Raw genomic sequence first — 24,521 nt, 5'->3', positions numbered from 1 at the left:
GTGTTGTATCAAACTGTCACGGTGAAGAAAAAGCTAAACCTGAGGGTTTGAGCTTTTGATTTATCACACGATCTATCTTACAACCCTCATCTATTATCGTTAACTTTGGGTAATGATCAAAAGAGTAAGTGTCTGAAGTTTACAGCACAGAATGGCTGGGCTCAACCTTAGAGATAGAGTAAGACAGACATTCAGAGGGCGCTTGGAGTCCAGGTGCTGCTCCTTTTTATCCAAGAAGCCAGCTGAGGTGGTTTAGGCATCTGATCAGAATGCCTCTTGGAGGCCTTCCTTTGGAGGTGTTCTGGGAATGTCCAGCTATTAAGAGACCCTGGGGTAGATCCAGGAAAAGGTAGAAGGATAACACATCTCTTTTGGCCTTTTGCAAGCCTTGAGACACCCCAGGAGGTGCGGAAAAAGCTGCTGGAAAAACTTTATAGCCTCTTGCCATTACGATAGGATAAAATGATGTCATAAGATCTGACAGAAAAATGTAAAAATACATGCATAAATAAAATAGCCAATTATGTAAAGATCACATTATAAAACAGCTTTAAAAGCAGTACACGCAGGCTTTGTACAAACATACAAATGGATTTTTTTTTTCATTTCTTACAAGCTACTGAAAATGAAGCTTATTTGACATCTTATAAAAGCTCCTAAATACTTGATGAGTAAACACATACGAGTTTTACTGTGGTATGGAACGATAGGTAGAACACAACAGCCAATGACACATAAGCATTTTTACACAGCTACTGAGTAAACTGAAGTCTGTGATTGTAATTCAATCTGATTTACATATTTTATAAGACAAACTATTAGCTATTTCAGTTTTATGGAAGATTAGTCCTTCAAAGTCCTTCAAAGAATTTGTTGAACATGGAGGGGCTCAGCAGGCTCCCTGTCGATGAGATGATCATTTAACCATATCTTCAATGGTTTGGAAAATATGATTTCCCCATAGAGTAGGGAGTGCACTGAAACCAGAACATAGACGAGCTTCAGTTTCGGTTCATCTCTCTGCCAAACCAGTGCATAGTTGGATGGTCTAGCTCTGCCATAAGTTGTGCCTCAGAGTGCCATTCCAGCTCAGCTCAGCAGAAAATACCAACACTCAATGGAAAAAGACATGGTGTAACACGTGAACCCCTGAGGGAGCATGCTACTGCTTTTCCATTCTTGGGAGGTATTTCTCATTTATGCCTTAAGTGTAAAGCATCGCACTTTCCTGTTGTGCCTTGTTAAGATACACATGATGCAGAACACAGGAAAAAAACTAATTAGGCTAATTAGATGTTGCAATGCAAAACCTCTGTCTTTCTTCTAGCTTCTTTGTTTCTGTTCCACGCAAAGAAGAAATCTGTAACAAAACATAGAGCGAAAGAGAGATACCAGTTTTCCAACTGATGCATTTTCTCACACTTTTGATATCTTTTTCTGATGCCTGTTCTTTAATAACCAGTAGATCATCCAGAATGACAAGAATTTAAGTTGGAACTCTGAATTGAATTCCTGTTTGCACATGATCATATGTGAATGTATGCACGGTAATTCAATGTATGCTTGGTAACGACAACTGAATACAGGGAAGAAGGACCCCCGGTGTCAAGCATGGGAAAAATTCTATACAGACTGATTTGACATGAGAAGAATGTAACCAACTATTTTATTTCTTTGTACATCACAAATGAGTGATAGAATTATTTTGGACGTAATCTATACTCAACCAATATAACAAAGCACAAAAACAGCTGTTTCAGCACAGAGTGAAGGTTAAGACTTGAGTGTTGTACATTAAGTCTTAAAAAGTATATATTACTATTCTTACTTAGTCCGGACAGATCGTTATGAAAAAAAAGTTTTCTTGTGTCACTTTTGCATGATATTGTTACGTCATACAATTTTGAAATAGGGGTTGAATAATTGCTGGTTAATGATCCTGTCCTGTTAAAACACGATGTTCAACTACTTCCTGATGGCGAGCATCACCAGTGATAAAGATCCTCCTCCTGCTGATCATTTCACTGACGGTTATCCACATGTACCGTAGGTCAACAAGGAAGCACCAGTTATTTGTTTGGGGAAGTAAGTTACCATGAAGAAGCAAGGTGAAGATATTCCTCAAACAAAAGGTGGTATCATCAAAGATGGCAAGTCACTGGCAGGGGCGACTCACCTTCATCATTAATGTTGATGTTTCACAGAGAAAACCCAAACAGCTGTACAGACCCACTATCCCTGCTAAGCCAGTGCAAGTGCCTTACTGTAAGAACCATTCATGCGGATGTAAAATATTTAATATGGCAGCCACTTGGTGACGGGAGGGGAGGCGACAGACCTACCAGTTTGTTCTATGAAAAGACTTAAGCATTCAGGAGTCTGAAGCTAACTATCCTGGCATCACTTCAAAGCTCCTGATGAAAAACACATGACTAAAGTCCAAATAACTCTAGTCACTGAGACATGCAGATGGTGTGATGAGACAGAGAGTGAAGAGCCCTTAACTGAAACTGAACCTCTCACCCTAGCAGCAGAGGTTTTTCCGTCGGTGGGGGGGGGTTTAGGGGGCTGTTTTTTCCTAGAGAGAGAGGGTGATGCTGTTCATCTTTCACTGGGAATGTATTGACTGAGGCTCCAACTCTCAGCCTTCCAGCTGGACCCTGCTGTTGCACTTCTCACTGCGTGGAGTTTAAACAAGGACACAAACACACCTGAAGGCTGAGGTAGGACACACCCTGGATTTATTAACAAAACAGCAGCCTCGTCTTTTTAAGCTTTAAAGTAGACAACCTGGCATGTTTTGTCTTCAGAGAATGCAACATCTCTGAGTTGATAATTCAGTTAACAAGACTTCTGCTGGATGCATTTAAGGTAGGAGGAGGTGTGGAGACACAGGACTAAGCTGAAGTCTGAAATCTTCATTTCACCAGCTGATCTGGATCTCAATGATGGGAAAAGTGGATTTATTTTAAGCAAGGAACTTTCAAAAGAAATATTTTTCTTTAGTGAGTTGGATTTGCATGGATTTTTTTTTCAGCACTACACTATAAATGTATTTAAATGTTCACAGGTCTGTGGTTTATGTCATGTGAACTAGATAATGGGCAAAGGGAAGACAATGTTTCGTGTTTTGGTTTAATATTGAATGTGGTAATATATGTGGTCATTACTGTACTTGTCTGGAATCTTGGTTCAAATTGATCTCATCTCTCAAACATGCAAAGTAATTTTCCATGTAGTATGGAGTATAGACATTATTAAGTTGTTAATACAAAGAAACTTTTTCGAAACTTCGAACTTTCCTAAATGATTTTAAGATAAGATGAGATAATCCTTTATTGATCCCTCGGGGGGAAAGTTGGTAGTAAGCAAGTAAGGAAACAGCAAACACATCTTACACCAATTTGACTGCTGAAGACAATAATAGTCTACTTAAACATGTCTCAACACCCCAAATACTCCCTGGTTCTAGCTTCTTCAATGAGAGGAACTTATAACTGTAAACCAAATATCTTTGGAGCTTTGTATTTTGGGCTGTTGGACGTCTTGCTCTGTTTAACTGGTTAAGACATTTAAACTGTTTTCTAACATTTCATAGGCTTAACGATTAACCTCAGAATCATAAAAACTGACAGATTATTTAATGAAGAATTGAATCACTATTTGCTGCCATAAGTAGTATTGACATACTGTATGCAAGTCCTTATGGACTCAGCCCTAGCTAGCAGGGATAGTTCTCCTAACATTGGCTAACATTAGCTACAAGTTCTAATGACGTTTGGAAGAAAACATTTTAATCTAATATTCAAAGAACGTTTTAAGGATGTTTATCATTTCAAATAAAGTTTTTGTAACGTTAAAACTTTAACTAAGACAAAACGTTTTAACGTCAACATTCTGAAGATGTTTTCAGGATGTTATTGAGGCCTGGGACGTCAGAACGCCTTTTATAAAACATTTGCTCGACGTTACATAAAAACAAAGGTAGAACGTGCTCACTGCAACGTTCTGACAATCTTTTCAGGATGTTCGTACGGCCTGAACTATCAGAACGTGATTTATAAAAAGTTCCTGAAAGTGATTTAAACATTCTCACTGCGACTTTCTGAAAATGTTTTCAGAGAACGTTCTCCTGCTATTAAAAGGAACATTCTGGGAACCAAATAAAAACTTACCAGAGCATCGCACTTAACATTCTCAGAACGTTCTTAGAACAAAACATTTCTAGCTGGGGCAGGGGTCTGAGGGAGATAAAGGCTGGTGACATCTCTGTGGTTGCGATATTTGATGTAATCCAAACCTATAGAGACCTGAGAGTAATTCAGACTTGATGGAAAACAGTCTACCTGCACCAGTCTGGCTGAATTGAAGTCAGATACACTGGATCCATTTTCAAGGCTGCTTTGATTAGGTAACAGGAAAACAAAATAACAGCAGAATAAACTACATCCTGCTGCCAAGTTACAAAAGCAATCTCACCCAAATTAGCAGAAAAACATCAAGTAAACAGCCTCCTATGTGCTAAACAAACACATGAGGAACAAAGACAGTCTGGTGCAGAGGAAGGGTCTTTGCTGAGCGGTATTTGCTGTCGCAGCAGGATGCTCGACCACCACCACATAGTTGTGGGTGGACCGAATCCATCAAGATTACCAGAAGCACGCAACCAGACGATCTCAGCCTCTCTCTGCTGGCTGTGTGAGTGTGTAATGGGGGAAGATATATATAAATCATTGTGTGAATCACTACAGATGTTGAATAGGTGAGAGCAGGAGAAACATTTATGTTGGCTGCAAGAACTCATTTCCAGTAGAGGTCTTCTGAGCTTCGTGGAAAAAACTGATAGAAAAAAAGAGCAGCGCTTACTGAAACCAATCACTCCAGGAACCCTGCATGCCCTTTCACCATGCACTGTGTTAGCAATACATTCCTAAATCAGGCTTATTTGAGACTTTAAAACTCATCTGGAGCTCTAAAAACAGTTTTGGCTGGTCAGAGGAGACACTGATGAGCATAACATGTACTGGAGTTTAATACACCTTAGCTCCAACAACAGTTATGGTGTCTGCTAGGGTACTCTCAGAGAACCAGTGACAGGAAAAATACACTACCATGATTATATCTAGTGGTGCCATGTAGCTTAGTATTCAAGAACTGAATTAAGTACAATTTTGATGTACATGTACTTTTCTCCAGTATTTCCATTTCATTTTACTCCATACTTCAAAACACTACATGTCAGGGAAAAAACATAGCATTGATTTCTTACTACATTACTTGTTACTTGGTGCATTATTAGAGGTTTCACTACCAAAAAGCATATGAAGCAGTTATAATCAGCTGGGATCTTGATTGTTTTCATTTATTTTTTCAATAAGTGTTTTTTAACAGGCGCAGTGTAGTGCTACGTAGTCGTGTCAGAGTTAGCTATAAGATATTATACGTCTATTTAACTCTAAATAAAAGCATTGATGGCTTAACTCTACATAAAGAAGGAGCAGGGTCCAAAATATACTGTAAACATTGGAGGTGTTTGAGAGTTTTCGAGTACTGACTGAACTTAATTAACTTAGATGTACGAGGAAAAAGTAAAGGTGTCACTTAAGTATCAAAGCTGGAGCTGAGTGCGCCAGCTGGGCATAAAAACTAGGTCTTTTCTCTTACGCCCAACTAAGCTACAACCATCTTCTTGATACCAATTTACAGAGTGCACCAAGCCAACTGACACTGGTTGTAGCAATGCTCGGTCTTCTGATGCGCGTCCCTCTCGTAAAGCAGTGAATGTTGCCAAGCAACACGTCTCCACTGTTCTCCCATCAAATTGTCTTCAGACGATATGGGTAACACAAACAAAAAGAAAAACATATTTTACGGATAGCGAAATAAGGAAACTCAGAGTTGTATGCAGAACATGAAAATGTCAACAAGGAAATTCATCACCGCTGCAATCAATAATGATAATCAAGCATGCCGTTGTCCAATGTACATTAATCAAGGCTCCTACAGTGTTTTGACCCCGTTGGTATAAAACCTGAGCTCAATCAGCACCTGCAGCGCTGGGACAGCGCCACGACTCTGTCCGACACATGTCGTAACTAAGGGGAGAGCTGCTCAAATAATTGAAGCAGGGCTTATCTGCCAAAACAAAACCTTTTGATCAGCTCGTTGTCTGAGTAGATTTCCAGCGGGTTGGTCGGATCATGGATGACTCATTTTAATGCACTTTCATTAATCACCCTGAAAACATGACGCACTGCCAGTGTGTTTTTCTTTTAAGTTTTCACCGTTACATTTACTGATGGTTTTACCTTGGATTAAGTCTGACTTTAAACCCACACCTGCTCCATCCTGGGCGTGAAAGGGACACCCAAGTGTAACACAAACAGGGCCTAAGTCTTAATGGTGCACAGGGCATAACTTGAAGTCTGTTGTAACTTTTAGCTGTAGGTCAGACGTAGCGTTACAACTAGGCATACGCCCAGCTGGTGCACTTGGCTCCAGGGGTTTTAAGATAAAGCTGAGTTTTTTGTAAATGTTTTTTTACACTCGGCTGTGTTTTTTTGCGATAGTGTATTAGGACCTCTACATTTGTAAAAGTAGTTCCTTTCTTGAAGGGCTATAAGTAGCTTTGTATATACTTGTATCTTTGTGTCTGTGAGTGTGTGTGTTTGTGTGCGTTTGTGTTAAGTTAAGAATCCACCAACTGTATTTTTTTGCAGAGGGACCCCTGGGTCAGACTGGTCACTAACTAGTGATTCAGAGGCAAGAAGCAACGAAAGGTGTTAAAATAGTAGTTACAAGTATATCTGTAACATTTTTGTAAATTAGAACTGTGTTTATCTATAATAAAGCTACTTTACCGCCTAAGATCTTATAATATAATATAATAATGTAACATTGAAAGAAGCCATTGTTTATGAGGGAGTACTTTTGATACTTACATTTTTCATCGCAGGACATTTACTTGTAATGATGTATTTGTATGTTGTGTTATTGCATCTTTGTATTAAGTAACTTATCACCACTGCTTCCTAAGTGAGAGTGACTGGAGACCAAAGTATGAGTGGATCAAAATGATATACAGTCTTATTGGGTCTGATGTGTTGTTACCTAATTTTGCACCTGTGGCCTCTTATAACAACATGCTCTTCATCAACGTAGATGATGAAACACTGATGCTCTGAAACTCTGTCCTTGTTATTATTTCAAACATTGTGTAGAAGTTAGTTGTTTACTGTATGCTTTCCACAGCCATCCTTCAAGTACAGGGTTCTGCATTTCTCTTCCATTATGATAAAATAAACAAACCGAAAACCAATTAAGTATTTCACTACCGAGACTGGAAGTTATTTACTCTCCCGTACTAGTCCTGTATACTAGTTTTAGAGCCAACCTAACAGTTGTCTTTTTCTACAGCTCTCCCTGGTCACTCTCTCACTGACCACACTTCTAATAAAGCCATGAGGGTCTTCCTCCTGCTTTGCCTGCTGGCGCTAGGCAATGCCAAACCCTACCAGCCAGTCAACATCATGGACTTCATGAAAAACTATGACGTCATGATGGCGGACTCGGCTGATGATGATGATGATGATGACGACGATGACGATGGCGACGATGATTATGATGATGAGAACTGTCCAGCTGGCTGTCATTGCACACCCAGAGTGGTTCAGTGCTCTGACCAGGGTTAGCACACACACAGCATGAACACATCTGGATCCACATGTTACTGTAAACAGTCTGAAAGACAGCTTAAGCTATATTCATTTAAGCAAAATCACACAAGGGGGAGTGCTGCATATTACTGCTGTAACGTGTACATTGATCTGAATATTTCTATTTATCAGGCAACCAGTAAAACAAGAGTCTGTTGACAGTTACTTTGGTGTGCTTGTGTGATTCGAGGTATTCAGAAAACCTTAAGTGGAATGAAACATATTGTTAAAGGTTCCAGTGCTGTTGTGCTCTATCTCAGTGTTCATGAAATGCCTTTTGTTCAATCAAATGACTTGGTTCAAACTACTGGCTGTGTAAATATAATTGCAAATGGTCAGTTTTATCCAATAGTAAATGCCAAGTATAGTTCACACTTTGAGATTATCAGTGTAAATGTGGTCTTCTAACTTGTTCACTCATCTACAAATCCAGATCTCTTAATAATTTTCCCTTACCCCCTACAAATGATCTCAGAAGGTGCTGGGATTGAAGATTAACATTTAACAATTGTGATTTTTTTTGTGAAGGCAATGTCGTTATAACAAAATGAGAAAATGTATGTTCTCCTAAAACAGAATCAAAATGTAACTTCAGAGAACTGAGAAGGCAGAGTTGAGTCAGAAACACCACATTAACTACTGCACCAAGCGCATCTAATTTGGCTGTTGTTGTTGTTGAGCTTTAATTTTCACTACTTTTGGTCCATTTATGTTCTTTAATGAGGCATTGGTCTTTCTTCCAACAGGTCAGATCTCTGTTCCAGAGAAGATTCCTGAAGACACTGTGATGCTTGACCTCCAAAACAATGATATCACTGAGATCAAGGAAGACGACTTTAAAGGCCTACATAAGCTCTACGTAAGAGAACTGTCAGAACTGGTCTGACCTGCACATGGTGCTTAGTACTACAACCTTAAATGTTAAGCAGACATCTGGCATGTCTGATGTTAAAGATGTAAAGAATAACATGTAAAAGGATGAGATCAAATTAGTTCCAGTCACATCATGAGGAGCGCCAATCTCTCTTTTCCCAATTAAACGTAAAGAATAAACAGGTGGTGTCCACACATCAGCACCGCTCGGCTTCAGAGATTTAGATTTGATGCATAAAAATGTAGTTTGGGTTGCGTTGACGTGTATATCGAGCTTGTGTAACATAAGCAATTACGCAGCTTATGTAGACAGCTGCATTGATCAAAGTGCAAGAAGTGGATGTCTCATGACAGATGTGTGTGAGAAAGGCGGGTGAAAAACATTGCTGAATGCCTCCAATGTACACGTGCCGTGCTACAGCTATGAAAGCAGCTCTGGGAGGCTGTACTTTACTTTATTTTGTTGGAACTGCAACACATACAATTTTACACAAGCACGACATGTTCAAACAATAACTAACTACTATACCAACAAAAAGTCTAGATTTGGTTCTGGACTTTACATGACACATTCAGATTCAAGATACCAGTATGCCATTATGATGCTGAAGCTTTTCAAGAGACTAGAAAAGACGGCACAGCTACTAGTCATGCTGGAAGAAGGTGGTTCTTTGTATGATACTCCCAGTTCGTGAGTAGGGGCCAATACTTGTCTGTTTTTGATCTAGCCTGAGAACAATCTGCAGTCACAGCTCTGCTAATAGAGCTGCTTGTCATCAAATGTTATATGATGCAGCTGTTGCATTCTTATACCTGTAATGCAGTTTGTATTTGTTAACTTTCATCTGGATTCCTTTCTTCCACAACAGGGCCTGTTTTTGATCAACAACAAGATCTCTAAGATTCACCCCAAGGCCTTCAAAAACATGGCCCATCTCAGACTGCTGTACCTCTCCTACAACCTACTGACTGAGATCCCCGCAAACCTGCCTCCAAATGTTGTCGAGCTACGCTTTCATGAAAACAAGATCAACAGAATCCAGAAGGATGCATTTAAAGGCATGAGGAAACTCCATGTGCTGGGTAAGACCTGCTTTTAGCTTCCTAATCATTTTAACGGCAGGGGGGTTCAGTCATTTGCCAAGGAGTAGTAAGCAGGTTTTATTCACCTCAAACACTGCATCAGTTCATTTCATTGATTTAACAAACCTTCCAACATAGTAAAGTACAACTTGCCTTCCAAGTTGACCCAAACAGACATTTAATCATTTGTTTGTTTTTCAGATGTGCGACTTCTACGGTTAAGGTTAAGTTTCAGGAAAGCTAAATTATGGTCCTGAGGGTGGTAATGGTTAAAAGAAGACATTTGCTAGGAAGCCAGATGCAAAGCTCAGTCTGAAATGGCAAAGGCAGATATTTTGTAGAGGTAAGAGTGTAGATGGATGTAGGCAACTAAATCAATTTGGTTAAGGTAGAGAAAAAGGTATTGTAAAGTTTAAAGGAAGAATAATCACAAGGACTTTTTGGGATCAATAATCACAAGGACATTTGCACACACAATCATCCACCCTAACCTGTATCCTGACGAGGTTTGGCAATGTTGCTATAACGTTTTCTGTCTAAAGGACAGAAGTCATTAATTCCAGACAAACTGAGCAAAAGATTTCATTTATAATAAACTTTTTCATTCATTAAAATCACTTTGGTCAATGCTTTTTAAGGTGTCTTGATGAATTGGCATTACAGATATGTGAAGAAAATCTGCCAGATCTCTGAGAGCAACTGAGAGAAATGACATCACACAATAGATCAACTGAAATGCACTTGTTGTTTTACACTGTAATCAGGAGAGTTAATCGCTCATTAATAATTGTACTTGTCCAAACAGAGCTGGGCGCCAACCCTCTTGCCAACAGTGGGATTGAGCTGGGAGCATTTAACGGTGTGTCAACCCTGTATGTCGGTATGGCAGAGGCCAAACTAACCGCTATACCAAAAGGTAGACTATCACTCAACTCATCTTTTTCTGATTCAAACAAATGAATGGTCAATTTTTTACTGCTAATGTCAGTAAATAAGATCATGTATGTTGGATATGTTTGGTGTGTTTTGTACTTCCCAGACCTCCCAACTTCCATGACACAGCTGAGCCTAGACTACAACAAGATATCTAAAGTGGAGGTGGAAGACTTCATCAGATACAAAAACCTGCAAAGGTAATAAACGGCCACATTCTATCTTAAAACTAATAATAATAATCGGATTCTTCTTCAGAACTGCAATTTAAACGTATTTTTTACTGTGTATTTTTGTTAGTATAAAGATTTCATATGACAATGAGCTGCCAAGTAGCCTCTTTCAGAAGTTCACCTATTATCCTTATCACAATCCAGTGGCTTTGTATGTTTAAGACAGAATGGGAAATGTATGTAGGTATGTTTGTGAATGATGAATACATGTGTTTCTGTCAGGTCTTCATTTCTGCAGAGTTAAGAACTGTTTTTCACAAGTGGTGAATAAATATCAAAACTATCTTTACATTTTGCAGGCTAGGACTCGGTTTTAACCAGATCAAATTTGTAGAAAATGGCAGCCTTGCTAGCATCCCAAGCATCCGTGAAGTCCACCTGGACAACAACCGCCTGAAAAAGGTCCCGCCTGGCCTCAGCTCCTTGCGCTACATTCAGGTGAGATAAAGAATCTGGCATTTTGGTCAGTATCAGTAGACTAAAGTGCTTATCACAATACTTGATAAAGTCAGCTGGGTTTAGTTCACAGTAGAGTCAGGAGAGGGCTCAAAGCTGACAAACCTAAGCCAAGTGTTTTTATTGTCAACAAATTTAACTTCTGCTGTGATGTCTCTTTTTAAAACTTCTATTTCTGTAAGTCAGACAGCTTTGGAAGGAGTTGTTTTTTCTCTAAGAGCTAGCCTAGGCTAAACATGACCTGTAATGGCCACACAGAGATTAAACTCTGATTTATAAAGTTGTAGTTGCAGAGGGCAAAATAATCCTCCAACCACATGTACTGTATAAGCTCCTGGTCTCTTGTCTAAGCCCAGACAAGAAGACTAACTTTGAATGCTTTCATCCATCATCTAATTCTTTTTAGATAGTAGATATTCTTCACTATCTTTTGGGTGTATTGTTTTAGATTGGGGTTGAACCTAAATTGACAAAAAGCTCTTAGACCGCCTGCATCCCTGCTGCACAACTCCATCTGTCCACCTTGATCTCAGAAGATTTTTTGCAGTCCTTGATCTGCACATTTTACTATGATAGTCAAATAGAAATGAAGAAGAACAGTAACGAGATTGTTACAAAACATTCTTCCACCATTTGAGCCATCTCATATACAGCAGTTTTCTTTAACTGTGATACATATATATAGGAGCTATAAAATGATGCCCAACTTTCAGCCATTCCGATCTTTCTTTTCAAGTCTAAAGTTGCAACAAAACTCTCAATCCTAGTCGGATTACCGACACAGCAGAGAAATAACTGATTAAAATGAATCTTCTTCTCTATTTTAGGTGATTTACCTGCATGGAAACAAAATCAACAGTGTGGGAGTCAACGACTTCTGTCCCATTAGTTCCAACGTCAAGAAGAACCTATATACAGGCATCAGTCTGTTCGCCAACCCCGTTAAATACTGGGACATCCAGCCAGCCACCTTTCGCTGTGTGACTGGACGGAGGGGCGTTCAGCTCGGAAACTTCAGAAAGTAGAAGTAGGAAGTAAAGTGAAGCTTTTCAAACAGCTCAGAAATGGAGAACTGCCAATAGATATTAAGGTAAAAGGGATGAGTTTGAATCAATTCTGAGTGATTAAACAAGAATAAACTTTCTTCCTTGAAAGTTAGCTGTTCAGGAAATGAGAGAAAACGTCCATATTTTGATGTATTTACAAACTGTAGTACGTGTTGTTGAATGCTGGTACAATTTATACAGAAAAGTTCTCGGCCGTAAAAAATAAATAAATAAGACACTAATCTTGATGTTGGAGCAGACAGTATTTATGGGGTGAAATAAACAACAGCTGTACATTATAATGAAAATCAAAAGCAGACCCCTGCCTGCCTTTGTGAGCTACATTCTGCAAGTGGATTCTTTCCTCTTGTCCCTCAATGTTTGCTGTGTTAACTTTCCCAGGAAAATGGCGCCATCTTATGGTCACTAAGCAAAACCAAACAATGAATTGTATTGAATTATATTACCTGCAGATCCCTTTTACACAAGATGATCTTTTTTTTCTTTCCTTTCTAGTTAAAAAAATTATCTTTTAATAACATAGAGTTTAGTAGAATTTGTTCTCAGTTTAAGTTTTTAAGAATTGTTATACTGTATACGAAACACTATGGGTGATTTCTGTCATAAAAGACCCCAAGAACACCCTGACTGACACTTAAAAAAGCAGAATCAATTAATCAATGATGCTGGCATTATTTAGTGCAATAAGTCATTATGAAGTCTGTCTTTATGTTGATGTTTATATTATCTCACTGCATGTGTGTATTGTCTTTCTGTAGCAGCTGAGAGCTTCATGTCAGACTGGATTGTACATTGGCCTTCATTTAAACTGACTCTCACTTTGTTTTTAATGAACTATAGCAACCAAGTTATTATTGAAATTATTAGCAGGGAATGTAATTCCCAACGTGGAATGTCGGAGAGCATCTTCCTAACAAACAGGTTTCCTCCAGGGATCTCCCCTCTGAAATGGTGCTATATTTATTTAGTTTGTCTTTAATAAAATCATTTCCCCATTTATGTCTTTGCTTTTTGTCTTTTTTTTAGCTTTTATTGTCATATCCTCTTGTCTTCCAGGAGAATGTTATTAAATGCTGACCAAAAAAAGATAACTGCAAAAATAAATAGGCAAGGTACCAGGTGTGGAGATAATAACAGAAAACACTGTAAAGGTGACAACAGAAGGGCATGACACTTCAAAATATGCCTGGATTGACTTTTAGACAACATTATTGTGTTCACATAACCTGAATCTCAAACCAAATAGAGATTCATATTTTGATTGCATTCCCAGAGAAGCTGCAGATAAGGGTTTCAGAAATTGTTATAAATAGTTCTCTGTGCCCCCGGTCAAATATTATTGAGCCTTGTGACGCAGAGCAGTCCAAAGATTTTATAAAGCCTTGACATTCAGGAAAGCTGGAACCAACAAATGTTGACATATTTGCCTGGAAAATGGCTAAAACTTAGTCGATTTTCAAAATGATTGGTGAGACTCACACCTCATCACTAATTATAAGTCATATTTCTTCTTGATAATTACTTGGTGGTATGGTTAAATGCTGTAGTATCATCTTCAGGATTACATTGTTTAGTTTATAATGATATATCATAGGTTCTAACAGTCTCCTTCCTTAGCAAGTGAAAATAATAGGTGACAATTTTGACCCGCCCCCCAAAAAATGTATTTCTCCTCTCTCACTAAAGTTAAATGTTGTCACTGGAACCAGTGTTGGTTTCCTTGCGTTGAGGATAATCATGACCACTTGAGTGGTTCCACCAGCAGATGTCACTGCACACTTAGGAGTTTGAGGCAGTTCTCTTGGTGTCATTGAAGGTAAGAGATCGATACAGAAAAATGAAGACACCCAAGGTGTGATTGGTTCAGATTTCAAGTCTATAGTGCTAAGCTTGGCTTCATGGACCACTGTCACACTATTCTGCAATAAACTGGACAAAACAGGGGATCATTTCATCAGAATGTTTGTATGGCTGTGAAATGTGTCTCCTCTACCACCACCTCTAAAACAAGGCACTCTACAGTCAACCTTATTACAGAGTAGTGATGAAGTATGAGTGGTCCGGTAAATTTTACATTTCAATAAAACTGTATGAACTTCATGTTCTTGATAGCTGCACCGTTTATAACAAGGAATATATAGTAGATGTCTTGTACAGAATTCTGTTGATGTTTCACAGAATTCAAAGATTTGGTATCCCAGGACATTTTAGGGATTTCCACTTACTTTTACAATAAATGATGCAGGCTTGAACAATGTCAATTTCTTTAGTGTCATTTGTAAAGATGAAGACACTGAGGTGCTTTTTGCTATCTTGACAGGAGTCATATAATCAATATCACTCTCATGTCTGTACAGTAAATATGAAGCTATGACCAGAAGCCTGTTCGCTTAAACTGGGTTAAATGTTACCTCTAGTTTTGTTCATAAAACACTAAATATCAAACTAGATATCAAACTGTTCCTTTAAAAGAAGTAAACTTTCTGTGTCGAGTCAAATGTTGTGACAACCCCAAAACAAGGCCAGGTTACAAGCTTTTTCCAGAGCTTTTAACAATATCAGCAAAAGAAATGTCCTTAACTGTATCTTCATTTTTCTGCATCAGGATCAGGGCTGGGTTTATGTGGGGCTCTTTTCCTATCTGTGTTCCAGAGCGTGGTCTTTTTTCAATTTGAGAGCATGACTTATTGATTTCACTCTCAGATTTTGTTATGCTTTCCCTCAAAATCCTTCCCTTTGGAGGAGCTGTACAAAATCCGAACGTGAAATCACTAAGTCCTGCTCTCATATTAAACACCACACGCTTGAATAAAGATAAAGATAAAAAAGCCCCATATGTTTTAAGAAGAGCGGTTACTGACCATTCAGAATAAAAATGTGATTTTACAAGAAACCTTGATCACCACCAATGATATCTCCTTTCATGACAGGCTTTCTAGAGGACTGGTATGACACAATGACATATGCTGCCTATCTCGATGTGTTAGAAATTGAACTAAATCAAACAGCAGAAAGCACTTGTCACCAGCACCTCTTCATCTAACCACCTTACTTTAAAAAAAAAACAGTTTCTCCCCCCAACATTCCAAATCTGTATCCTCTGATGCAATTCCTAATAAACAAACAACTCATAATACTAGCACTCCTTTCAGGACCTTAGATTCATCGATAAAAAACAGAAAAACTTACGTCTTTTCTGCACTTTGGGATGCACATTTATTTGTAGGCTTCTGCAGTGTTGCTGGTAAAAGAATGGGTTTGGTTTTATTTCAAATGTCCTGCAAGTTCAGACTCAAACTGAGTAATCTCTGTAAGAATATGTGTAATCACTTGTTTATTGGCAATATGGCCTGCAGGGCCGAATCAGCACTTTATTTTCAACCTTTCATCCGTTAGCTGTACATGCTTTTCCCGTTTTTCGGGGTTCCTGAAGCTGATCATTTTGCGTCATTGGATTAGCCTACATCAATTGATTCAATGTGCATTAATTAACTTTTTGGCTGCTTGAGGACAGCACAACCATCTGTCGACACCACTGGCCATACAAACAGTCCTTAGATAATAATTGTGTTATATAAACAAGGTGAATAGAGAGGGGTTGATGCTGTGGAGGATGAAGGACTAGCAGTAGTATTGATTACATTTATCAGTTAGGGGCTGCTAATGATGTGGAGCAAGCATATGGCAGTAAGGAAGTCAATAAAGAGGGATAAATAGGTCCAGTGGGAACATGAGTTCAGGTGGCTGGAGAGGGAAGATGGCATCATGTTCTGCAGTATCTGGGTCTGTAGAAAGCTAACATGCATAACATATTTCAGAGGGTGTGCTAAAATGCAAAGATCTGCACAGAAAAACCACCAATGAAGCAAGAGCTGCATCTAAGCTTTGATGGTCAACGTGCAACCTGTCTAAATCATATGTCTGCTTCGACTGGTGGGAACGTGAAAAGTGACTGCACAGTCCGTGTTTGTTTGTTTTTCTCTTGAATGCAAGTTTGTTCTTCTCTATATTAAATGTTATTGTGACTGGTGGCTGGTAAGGAAATATATGTAACTTTCAGAAAATCCTCATTCCTACTGACACAGTCGGCCATTGAGTGAACTGCAGTCAACCTTCTTGTAAAAAGCTCGCCAAGACACTCGCACGCATGAACGAACATCTGGGGGTTTTGGCGAAGACGCACGAAACTGAGCATGCTCAATCTAGGAACTCACCAGCTCTGTTTACTTTTCACTGACTAGTCGTGTTTATTGACCGGCATCATGTCTTTAATCAACACTGTTTGTCATAATACCTAAGTTATTATCATGTTAGCTGGCAAAGTTTTTTGTCAAGCTAGACTGACAACACTGACATACACACTCATATGGTATTTTGGTCATAACGTTAGCGAGCACGCTAAGGTTAGCCAACTAGCTCTAACATAAATACGCTGCATGACTCCGGCTTTGTGCTTCATAACCAAACAGCAAATTACGCCAGCGAACCAGCAAATCATCACAAGCATTAGCGAACATTAGCCAGGCAGGGCAGGGCGGCTGGAGAGAGCTGGGATGAAGCACTTGTGCTGTGAGAGAAAAAATGCTGCATGTGGGTTTTGTTTCTATGACAACAATACGTTTTACTTACTACAGAGCTAACAAGCTTACAACGCAGAGCAAGAAATTTGTGGGTCTGTTTTGATCCCCAAAAGCAATCGAAGGTCTCTCCATGACTCGCATGCCCCGCCGATGTTGACTCTGACGGCGGTTACGTTCCTGTTTGGTCAGACGGGCTTCGCTAGATAAAACTTTTTTTATTCTTGCGTGTTCTTTGTGTTGGTGTTGTTTTGGGTGCCGGTTGTTTGTTGGCATTATCCGTCTCCATTTCACAGCATGCGTTGTCTCATGTTGCACACTGACTCTGGTGGCGGAGAATGAGCTCTCGGCAGAGGTACTCGCAAACACACATACGGTCACATCCTCTTCTTTCGCGGAAAATCCGTCCCGAGCCCACAGGCTGTGTGAGGCAATGGAGGAAGTTGGGGAAGGTCTCAATTTTTCAGTTCCTCTACTATCCCTTCACACACTGGCGATAAAACATGACATCTGATTGATGAATACGTGTAAAGTCTTACATATAGCCCCTTTAAAACAGGTTGATCACTGTGGCACAATGGTTAGTGAGTCTTGTTTAAAACAATGGCTGTCAGTAATATAAAGAAAGCTATTGTGATCTAACAATTTTCCAGTGAATTCAGCTTATTAAGTGTCTTTATGGAACATTTTGGAGACGCTGATTATTGATGCTGGGCACTATTTTTTTTGCCATGCTGATACAACAGTGAAACAAAAACATGCAGGAATGGTGAATGTGACAAAACCACGTGAACATGTGACAGCCTGAGTGTGTTTTCTTTGCCCTCTCAGTCTCATTGGGAGGCCCCTGTCAAACAGCAGCCAGCTCCCTGTGGACTCACAGAAATCCAACACCTGCCAGCTGCATTCATCAGATTCATCTTTAACTGAAACTGATATCTAAAGTCTGCAGAAAAGGAGACTGAGCTGCAGTACAGTACAACCATGCAGTGCTGCAGATGGTTTGCTTCTCAACTGATTGTCTCTTAAAATGAAGACTTGTTGTGCTGTGGGTTGGGTGGGGGGGGAGCTGCGTCCCTCTCTTTCTCCAGGAAACATATGGAACAGATCTGCTGGTTGGCTAGGTCTCGTTCTGCCACGTCTCACAGCCACACACACAAAACACACACAGAAAATGGTCTTAACTTCAGTGCTTTTACCCCTCTTCACCTTCTGCTTCTACTCTTTCTATCTTCTACTTTACTCTTGTTGTTTCTTTATCTTTGTCATCCAAGACTTCTCGCAAACATTTTCCTTTCCTGCACAGTTGAATCTTATAGCGACGAAAGTCACCCGAAAACAAATGCTGATCAATGAAACAAGGTTTCTCTACATGTTAAACCGAGTATGTACTATTTATGGCCCAATTCTGCCTTTAAAGTGGGGACAAAAAGGGTCATTACAGCTTTCCATGTTTTTTCCATGTCCAAAAGCTTGGAGAAAGCCAATGTCTTCTATGCATGATTTTTCTTGTGTTTTATCTTGACTGCAAGAGTATCAAACAACACACCGATACCAGTCCCTTGGCAGTTAGTCCCAGTCAGTTTCCCACCTAAATTTAGCACATTGACGCAGGTTTTTCAGACCCGGGAAGACCCACTTATAAATGCCGATTGTTTCCGTTCCCATTGCCAGTGAAGTATACTTCTTTCGGTCTCTTTTCTATTGTGTCACTCGTCTGACGTCACAAACGCGCCTAAAACGGTGGTTAGGTCTTTATTGTATCAATTCCTCATTCAGACTGTTGATCAAACTCAGCTCCGACAAATTTGGAACAATGTTCCAGCGCTGCTCAGACGGAGACAGGTTGAATTTGTAGCTGAGATGACAAGAAGTTGCAGAAGTTACTGACGGAGCATAGCATCCGGAAAGGTGGCGGACATTAGCGTGTCGACACAGGTTTCCCATCAATGCCGATCGGAGCCGAGGCGATAATTACCCGGGTTTACTGCAAAGTCATTTGACCTGGGTCCTTTCCCATTAAGCAAAAAAGCCGGATGTTAGCGGGGTTTTTTGACCAGTGGAGAAGCGACTTCATTCACAACCACTCATTTGGCACTTTGGGTGACCTTTGGGGTTAAGTATCTTGCCCAAGGACACTAAAACAAATCCCCCGAAATACAAAAGAATATTAAAATATATTTTGGGATACTTGTGTGAAAATTTCTCTGCCATTTTTTTTTTTACCAAATTCTGTGTAGTGATGATGATGCAATACTCAAAGAAAGAATGCTTCAGTCAATCATCTTTTTACTTCCTTTCCCCTGTTAAGTTGGATCCTCCTCAACAGGACTAAATTCTTTGAGGAGAAAAGTTGATTGACACTTTAAATCCATGATGTGTGCTAGATTTATTGTGTCTACTGAGGAACGTGTCCACTTTAAAAGCTGTTTAACTGCCCGGAGAGATAAATCATTGGTCTCTCGCTGCAGTTTAAATAGTTCAAACCCAAAAACAACAAATCAGAACACTTCTCCACTTTCCTCCTTTTCAGCCTCCCTTAACTATCAAACATGTTCTCTCATCTATACTCGGACCCCTCATGAAGAAGCTGATGTGCAGGAAACACCATAATACAACAATAATAATAAGTATATAAAAATGTCACTGCCTCTGATGATGAACTGTAGAAGGGGTGCACGTTCCAGCTGCTCCATGGATGGAGTGCACCAACAAGAATTCACTTTTTATTTCAGAGTTTTTATTTTCTCACTGCATCACAGATTTGAAAGAAGCTATCAAACTAGGCAGAATTTTGAGGTGCAAAATGAGAGAGTGATAATGAGAACTTTGATGATAATTAAGTATTTGATGCCCAGAGAGAAATATTTTCCATCAAAGGATCATTTGAAGAAACAGAGGATGCAGTGAATCACCTTACATATGCTGTTAGCCTAAAAGAAGCTGGTTAGAGACCAACAAAAGAACAGAAGAGGCACCGTGATCAAGTTTCACAAGTATAAACTGAGGACAAAATGGGAAATGGTAGAGCCATTAAACCCTGCAACTGTTTGCAGCCGCTCCTACGACTGGAGATCTGAAAACCCCATCAATCTCTTCACAAGTTACTAATGAATTCAAGGCTACTGAAATATCATTCATCCCCAACACCTCCTCATTCTCATTAACTTTCCAGTAAGAGGAATGTCAGCGTTTGCTTTTCAAATCTAATGTTCCATTTTTAAAAAGACTTACCGCCCAGCAAGTAACAAGGCCACCTGAAGTTTTTTCTACTGGATAATTCAAGCCTCCTGTCTGAAATATACACGAGTTCTCCCCGCTACAGAGGAAGAAGAAAAACCCATATATTAGCATTGTTTCAGGAGATCTGGAGATCATATATGAGACAGTAGGGTCCTACTCTAGCTCCCAGTTGGCTAAGTAGACTGTTGTCCTGTATTGCTAAGAGGGAACATCCCATATTTAAATACAAATGGTGACGTCTAGTGACTGTGGTAATAGTGACAGAAAAAAGCATAGGAGAAAGTCTGTTGACACAGCAAAGGGCAAGAAAGTCCTCTTTAGGAGGTGGTTGGGGTGGATGGATGGGTCCATCAAAACAGGACTTTCACTTGGAGACTGGAGAGTAGGGTCCTTGTCCCGTGTGAGACCAAAATTAACCAAAGGTATTTTAACTGAAGTACATTTTGTAACCCAGGGGTTCCCAAACTTTTCCATGCCAAGGCCCCCCAAACAGCATTAGCTTCTGGCCGGGGACCCCCAAACCCATTGACAACAGAGAGTGGGACAGCGTCGATTTTTTTTGGCAGCATCCTCACCAAGCAATTCTCGGACAATGTCTTTGGTAGCTGGTAGAATCAAATCCTCTCCAATTGTGTGAGGTTTTTTAGCACGAGCAATGTGGTATGAGGCTAAAAATGATGCCTTCAGGGCCCGCTCGGGCACGGTAGCTTGCTGTGTGAATGCAGCAGATTGCCTGACCAAATGCTCTTCTTTACGTCTGAAGAAGTCTACCGTTTTATCGGCCTCTGACGGATGTTTTTGCATCAAGTGATGCTGAAGTTTCGAAGGTTTTAAACACTCGTTTGAGAGGGTCTCCAGACTGAGGACGCATTTCGGGCAATCATGGCCATTTTTTCTGTATTGCTGTAAAGCCATACTTAATGTATGCTGCCTCATGAGAGTGAGTTCTGCTGAGTTCTTAGTTTTTTTTGCAGCAGAGTCCTCCATGGCAGGGCTGTTGGTCTGCTCCTTCGGTCTATTTGTTGTCAAAAACCTGTCCATTTTGCGCTAGCTAGCTACACGCAAGCTTGAGGAGCAGAGCAGCTTGATAACAACCGCCAGGTCTACACAGATTATGACGTCGTTATGACGTCGTCATGCCGAATTTGCAGCTGAATTTGAGAATCCGAGATTACGGCAGTTTACGTGTTGTACGGTTCAGGACAAATGGTTATTAAAAAAATAAAATTAAAAAATAAAAATATTTTTTTTTTATTTTTTTTTTTGCTTTTTTCCCTCCAAATTTCTGAGGCCCCCCTAGCGCCCCCTGGCGGCCCACACTTTGAAAACCACTGTTGTAACCTACATATTATGCGTGACAGGACAAGATTCCCCGAAGTGGAAATGTTTCCCAGGCCCACGGAAGTAGCTTTAGTGCCTTAACCTAATCACATTGTGAGTTTCATAAGGTTAAAGATGTGTTTATTATAGTTACTGCAGGTCTGGCAATGTGTGCCTGACACTACCGATATCCCTGTCAGTGTGTTGTTAATAATAGTTGATTGTACACATTCTGTCCTACCATCTACTAGTAGGTGCGGCTGTCCCTGACTGTATTGTAATGGTAGTGATAACTGCTAATGGTTTCAGTCAGGACAGTAAGACAATGTTTTTTATCCTCCAACTTTTTGCAAAGTTACAAGTCAAGTTCAAGGGTCAAAACACAACTATCACATGTCAAGGTGTATGTCAAAGGTGTCCTGCAGAAGTTCGCCCAATCGGAGGTCTTTACAACCATCATCAATTTTTTTAGTGCTTGACAAATCCTGTATGGCTACTGCCAAAAAACCGAAACAGCTAATAATGCACAAAGTCTCCCCAGACTGTGGTAGACACTTTCAGAGAGGAATCAAACACTTCAGGATGCCAAATCACAGCAAGAAAATTGGACATTCAGTCTTTCAGTGCTCACTCAACACATAATTTACTCTCTCCACACACACACACACACACACACAGAAAACTAAAACATACACCATCAACTTATCCAGAGCAGAGCCAAGGCTAAATGAGGCCAATTGAAATTAAAATGTTTAGAGGAAGAACTGAAAGGCCTGTTTGTTAATGTGAGAGAATCCAAGCAGTGATGCTTTCTGCAGGGAACAGACTGACATGAAAAATGAGCAACAAGGCTGACGAGCCAATTGCTGTCTGGCTCTGGAGTGGAAAACTCTGGCATATGATGAATGTGTGTGAAAGAGAGAGAGAGAGTGTGTGCATGTGTGTGTCAAAGACAGAGTGTGTGCGATCGAGGGAAAATGAGAGAGACTAGATGCAAATGGAAGAATCAAAATAGTACAATAAAAATATAAAAATAAAAAGCAGTAAAACCATACAGTTAACTTCAATCAATTTACAGTCATTACTGTTATAACATTACATATTACATTGTTATTCACATCTTCCATAGACATATACTCCAGCTCCATAGGTTTCCTCTTAAGTTTATGCCCTGCTTCAGTGCATTTTCTCTAAATGGGTCCATCATTTAAAAAATGAACATCATGCTGCAATGAAGAAAGCCAGCAAATGAGACTATAAACTCATATAAATGTTTACTGAGGTAAGAAATCAATTAAGAAATTAGGCTGTCATGTCTTGAGTATAATGATCAAGCGTACATATAGTGTAGTTCCAGGGTTGTTTCTGAGGACTTTTTAACCGTCCCAGAATCACTCAAAGAAGACAATAATACGTTTATCTCAGTAAATGTATTATCCCGAATTATTTGGCCTTTTTGGAACGACCAGAGCCTTCCTGCTTCAATGAAGGTTACGAGTTATACTGTCTGATTCCAAAGTCAACAAGTTTCCTGTTTTGGACTCGATATGAGTGAATGAGCTTCAAGTTTTTACGCATTGATTTCATATTACCTTAAATCTAAGCGCAAGCATTTGAAAGGTTTAAAATGCAAACCGTGCAAGAAGTGTAAGAAGTGATACTTTATTTATCCCTGAGGGGAAATTCAACTTTTTCACTCTGTTTTTACAAACATGCGACACAAACAAAGGCCCGAAAAACATACATGCACAAACAGGGTCCATGGAAATGCACTAATGGAGAGATGTCAGAGTGAGGGGGCTGCACATGGATATGCGCCCCGAGAGGTGCCTTGCTCAAGGACACCTCGACGGACCCCAGGATAGGCACCTGTCCAGCTACCAGCCCAATTCCAGACTTGGTCCATACTGGGACTTGAACCAGCCACCCTCCGCTTCCCAACAGACTGAGCGACCATCTACCCAAATATGAAAATCTTTAGCTGGTCAGAATTTGGGGTTTCTAGTATTAAAACTATGCTCAAAATGCAATATAAATTGTGTTAAGGGTTTCATACAGTATTAATAAAGGTAAAAATACAGAACAGAGGTTAAAAATGAGAAGTAGAGAGACCGACAGTCAAAGCCAGAATAACAGACACTGTTATTTTAGCCAGTAGTGATCTTAAAGTAAGAGCGTTTGAAGAGCAGTCCAATAAAAAGAGATTTTATCCAGATGGAGTCTACTGCTGAGCAGACAGCCGTGTTCTCCTCATCACAATTAGCACTGAGGGAAACCTTCAGGACCACAATGTCCTATTAAACAGACATAATTACATTAACATGGGAACTTCCAAGAATCCCCCTGTCTCCTCAAACGCATGAAAAACGCATTGACTTAAACCACAAACAAAAACATAGATGGACTGTAACTGTAGCAGGGAGAAGACAGAGTGAGCTACTGTACCACTTGAGGGGTATGACTCATACAGTGGGAAAAAACATGCCATTTGTAAAGGCCAATACTGCATGCACATCAGTCTTCCTCAAAACACTAAGAGTTGAGGTAAAATTAAAACAAATGAAAGAAACTAGTGTTTCAAATAACTGAAGAATTTAAAGATACTATGTTTTAAGTGCTACAGTATGTACAGCATTAATGAAGGACCTATTTGAGATTACTTGCTAATGTCATTGGACAGTTTTTAGCTTCCAAATTGTGAGGATTCGTTTCAGAAGCTCTTCAAAAAGCTCTCGCTTCATCTGATGTGAAAGTAAACTGTACTGCTTTTTTTTATATGTACCAGAATCAAGCTCAAGTCTTAGTTTAACCAAGCTTGCAGTGTGTTGATAGTTCCCAATAGTGACAGTATCCTACTACCAGAAAACACAACCAGTGCGGCCAATTTTCACATTAACAAGTCTTATTTCACTTAATGGGCCGAGTAAAACAAAACAGGACGAATTTCAGCGTAACAAATTCAGCGCTGAATTGTAAACAGAGAAAAACTACCACTCAAAACATGAACCCATTCAACAGATA

At 39.7% G+C, this 24,521-nt stretch overlaps 2 protein-coding genes across 2 annotated transcripts in view; one reads left to right on the top strand and one right to left on the bottom strand.

Annotated features, from left to right (window-relative positions):
• Window positions 1-24,521, bottom strand: part of cenpp (centromere protein P) — an 85,866-nt gene that overhangs the window by 30,260 nt on the left and 31,085 nt on the right. The gene's annotated exons all lie outside the window — the stretch shown is intronic.
• On the top strand, window positions 2,631-13,357 carry aspn (asporin (LRR class 1)). The gene is made up of 8 exons (XM_069677964.1): window positions 2,631-2,723; window positions 7,417-7,686; window positions 8,462-8,574; window positions 9,458-9,671; window positions 10,477-10,587; window positions 10,711-10,804; window positions 11,137-11,275; window positions 12,121-13,357. The coding sequence occupies exons 2-8, from the start codon at window positions 7,461-7,463 to the stop codon at window positions 12,316-12,318; spliced, it is 1,095 nt and encodes a 364-aa protein (XP_069534065.1). The 5' UTR covers window positions 2,631-2,723; window positions 7,417-7,460; the 3' UTR covers window positions 12,319-13,357.

The sequence above is a fragment of the Semicossyphus pulcher genome, unplaced genomic scaffold, assembly GCF_022749685.1.
Source record: "Semicossyphus pulcher isolate SPU_LCO1_2020_fin unplaced genomic scaffold, fSemPul1.0.p SCAF_3, whole genome shotgun sequence".
Classification (NCBI taxonomy): Eukaryota; Metazoa; Chordata; class Actinopteri; order Labriformes; family Labridae; genus Semicossyphus; species Semicossyphus pulcher.
Note: the sequence above shows the minus strand (reverse complement) of the source record. Positions and strands in the feature narration are given on the sequence as shown.

Bases quoted from the DNA above. Each gene is read 5' to 3' on its own strand.
- aspn (XM_069677964.1), top strand. From the start codon at position 7,461: ATGAGGGTCTTCCTCCTGCTTTGCCTGCTGGCGCTAGGCAATGCCAAA. The intron at 10,588-10,710 runs GTAGACTATCAC...TGTACTTCCCAG, and splicing joins ACTAACCGCTATACCAAAAG to ACCTCCCAACTTCCATGACA. The intron at 10,805-11,136 runs GTAATAAACGGC...TACATTTTGCAG, and splicing joins AGATACAAAAACCTGCAAAG to GCTAGGACTCGGTTTTAACC.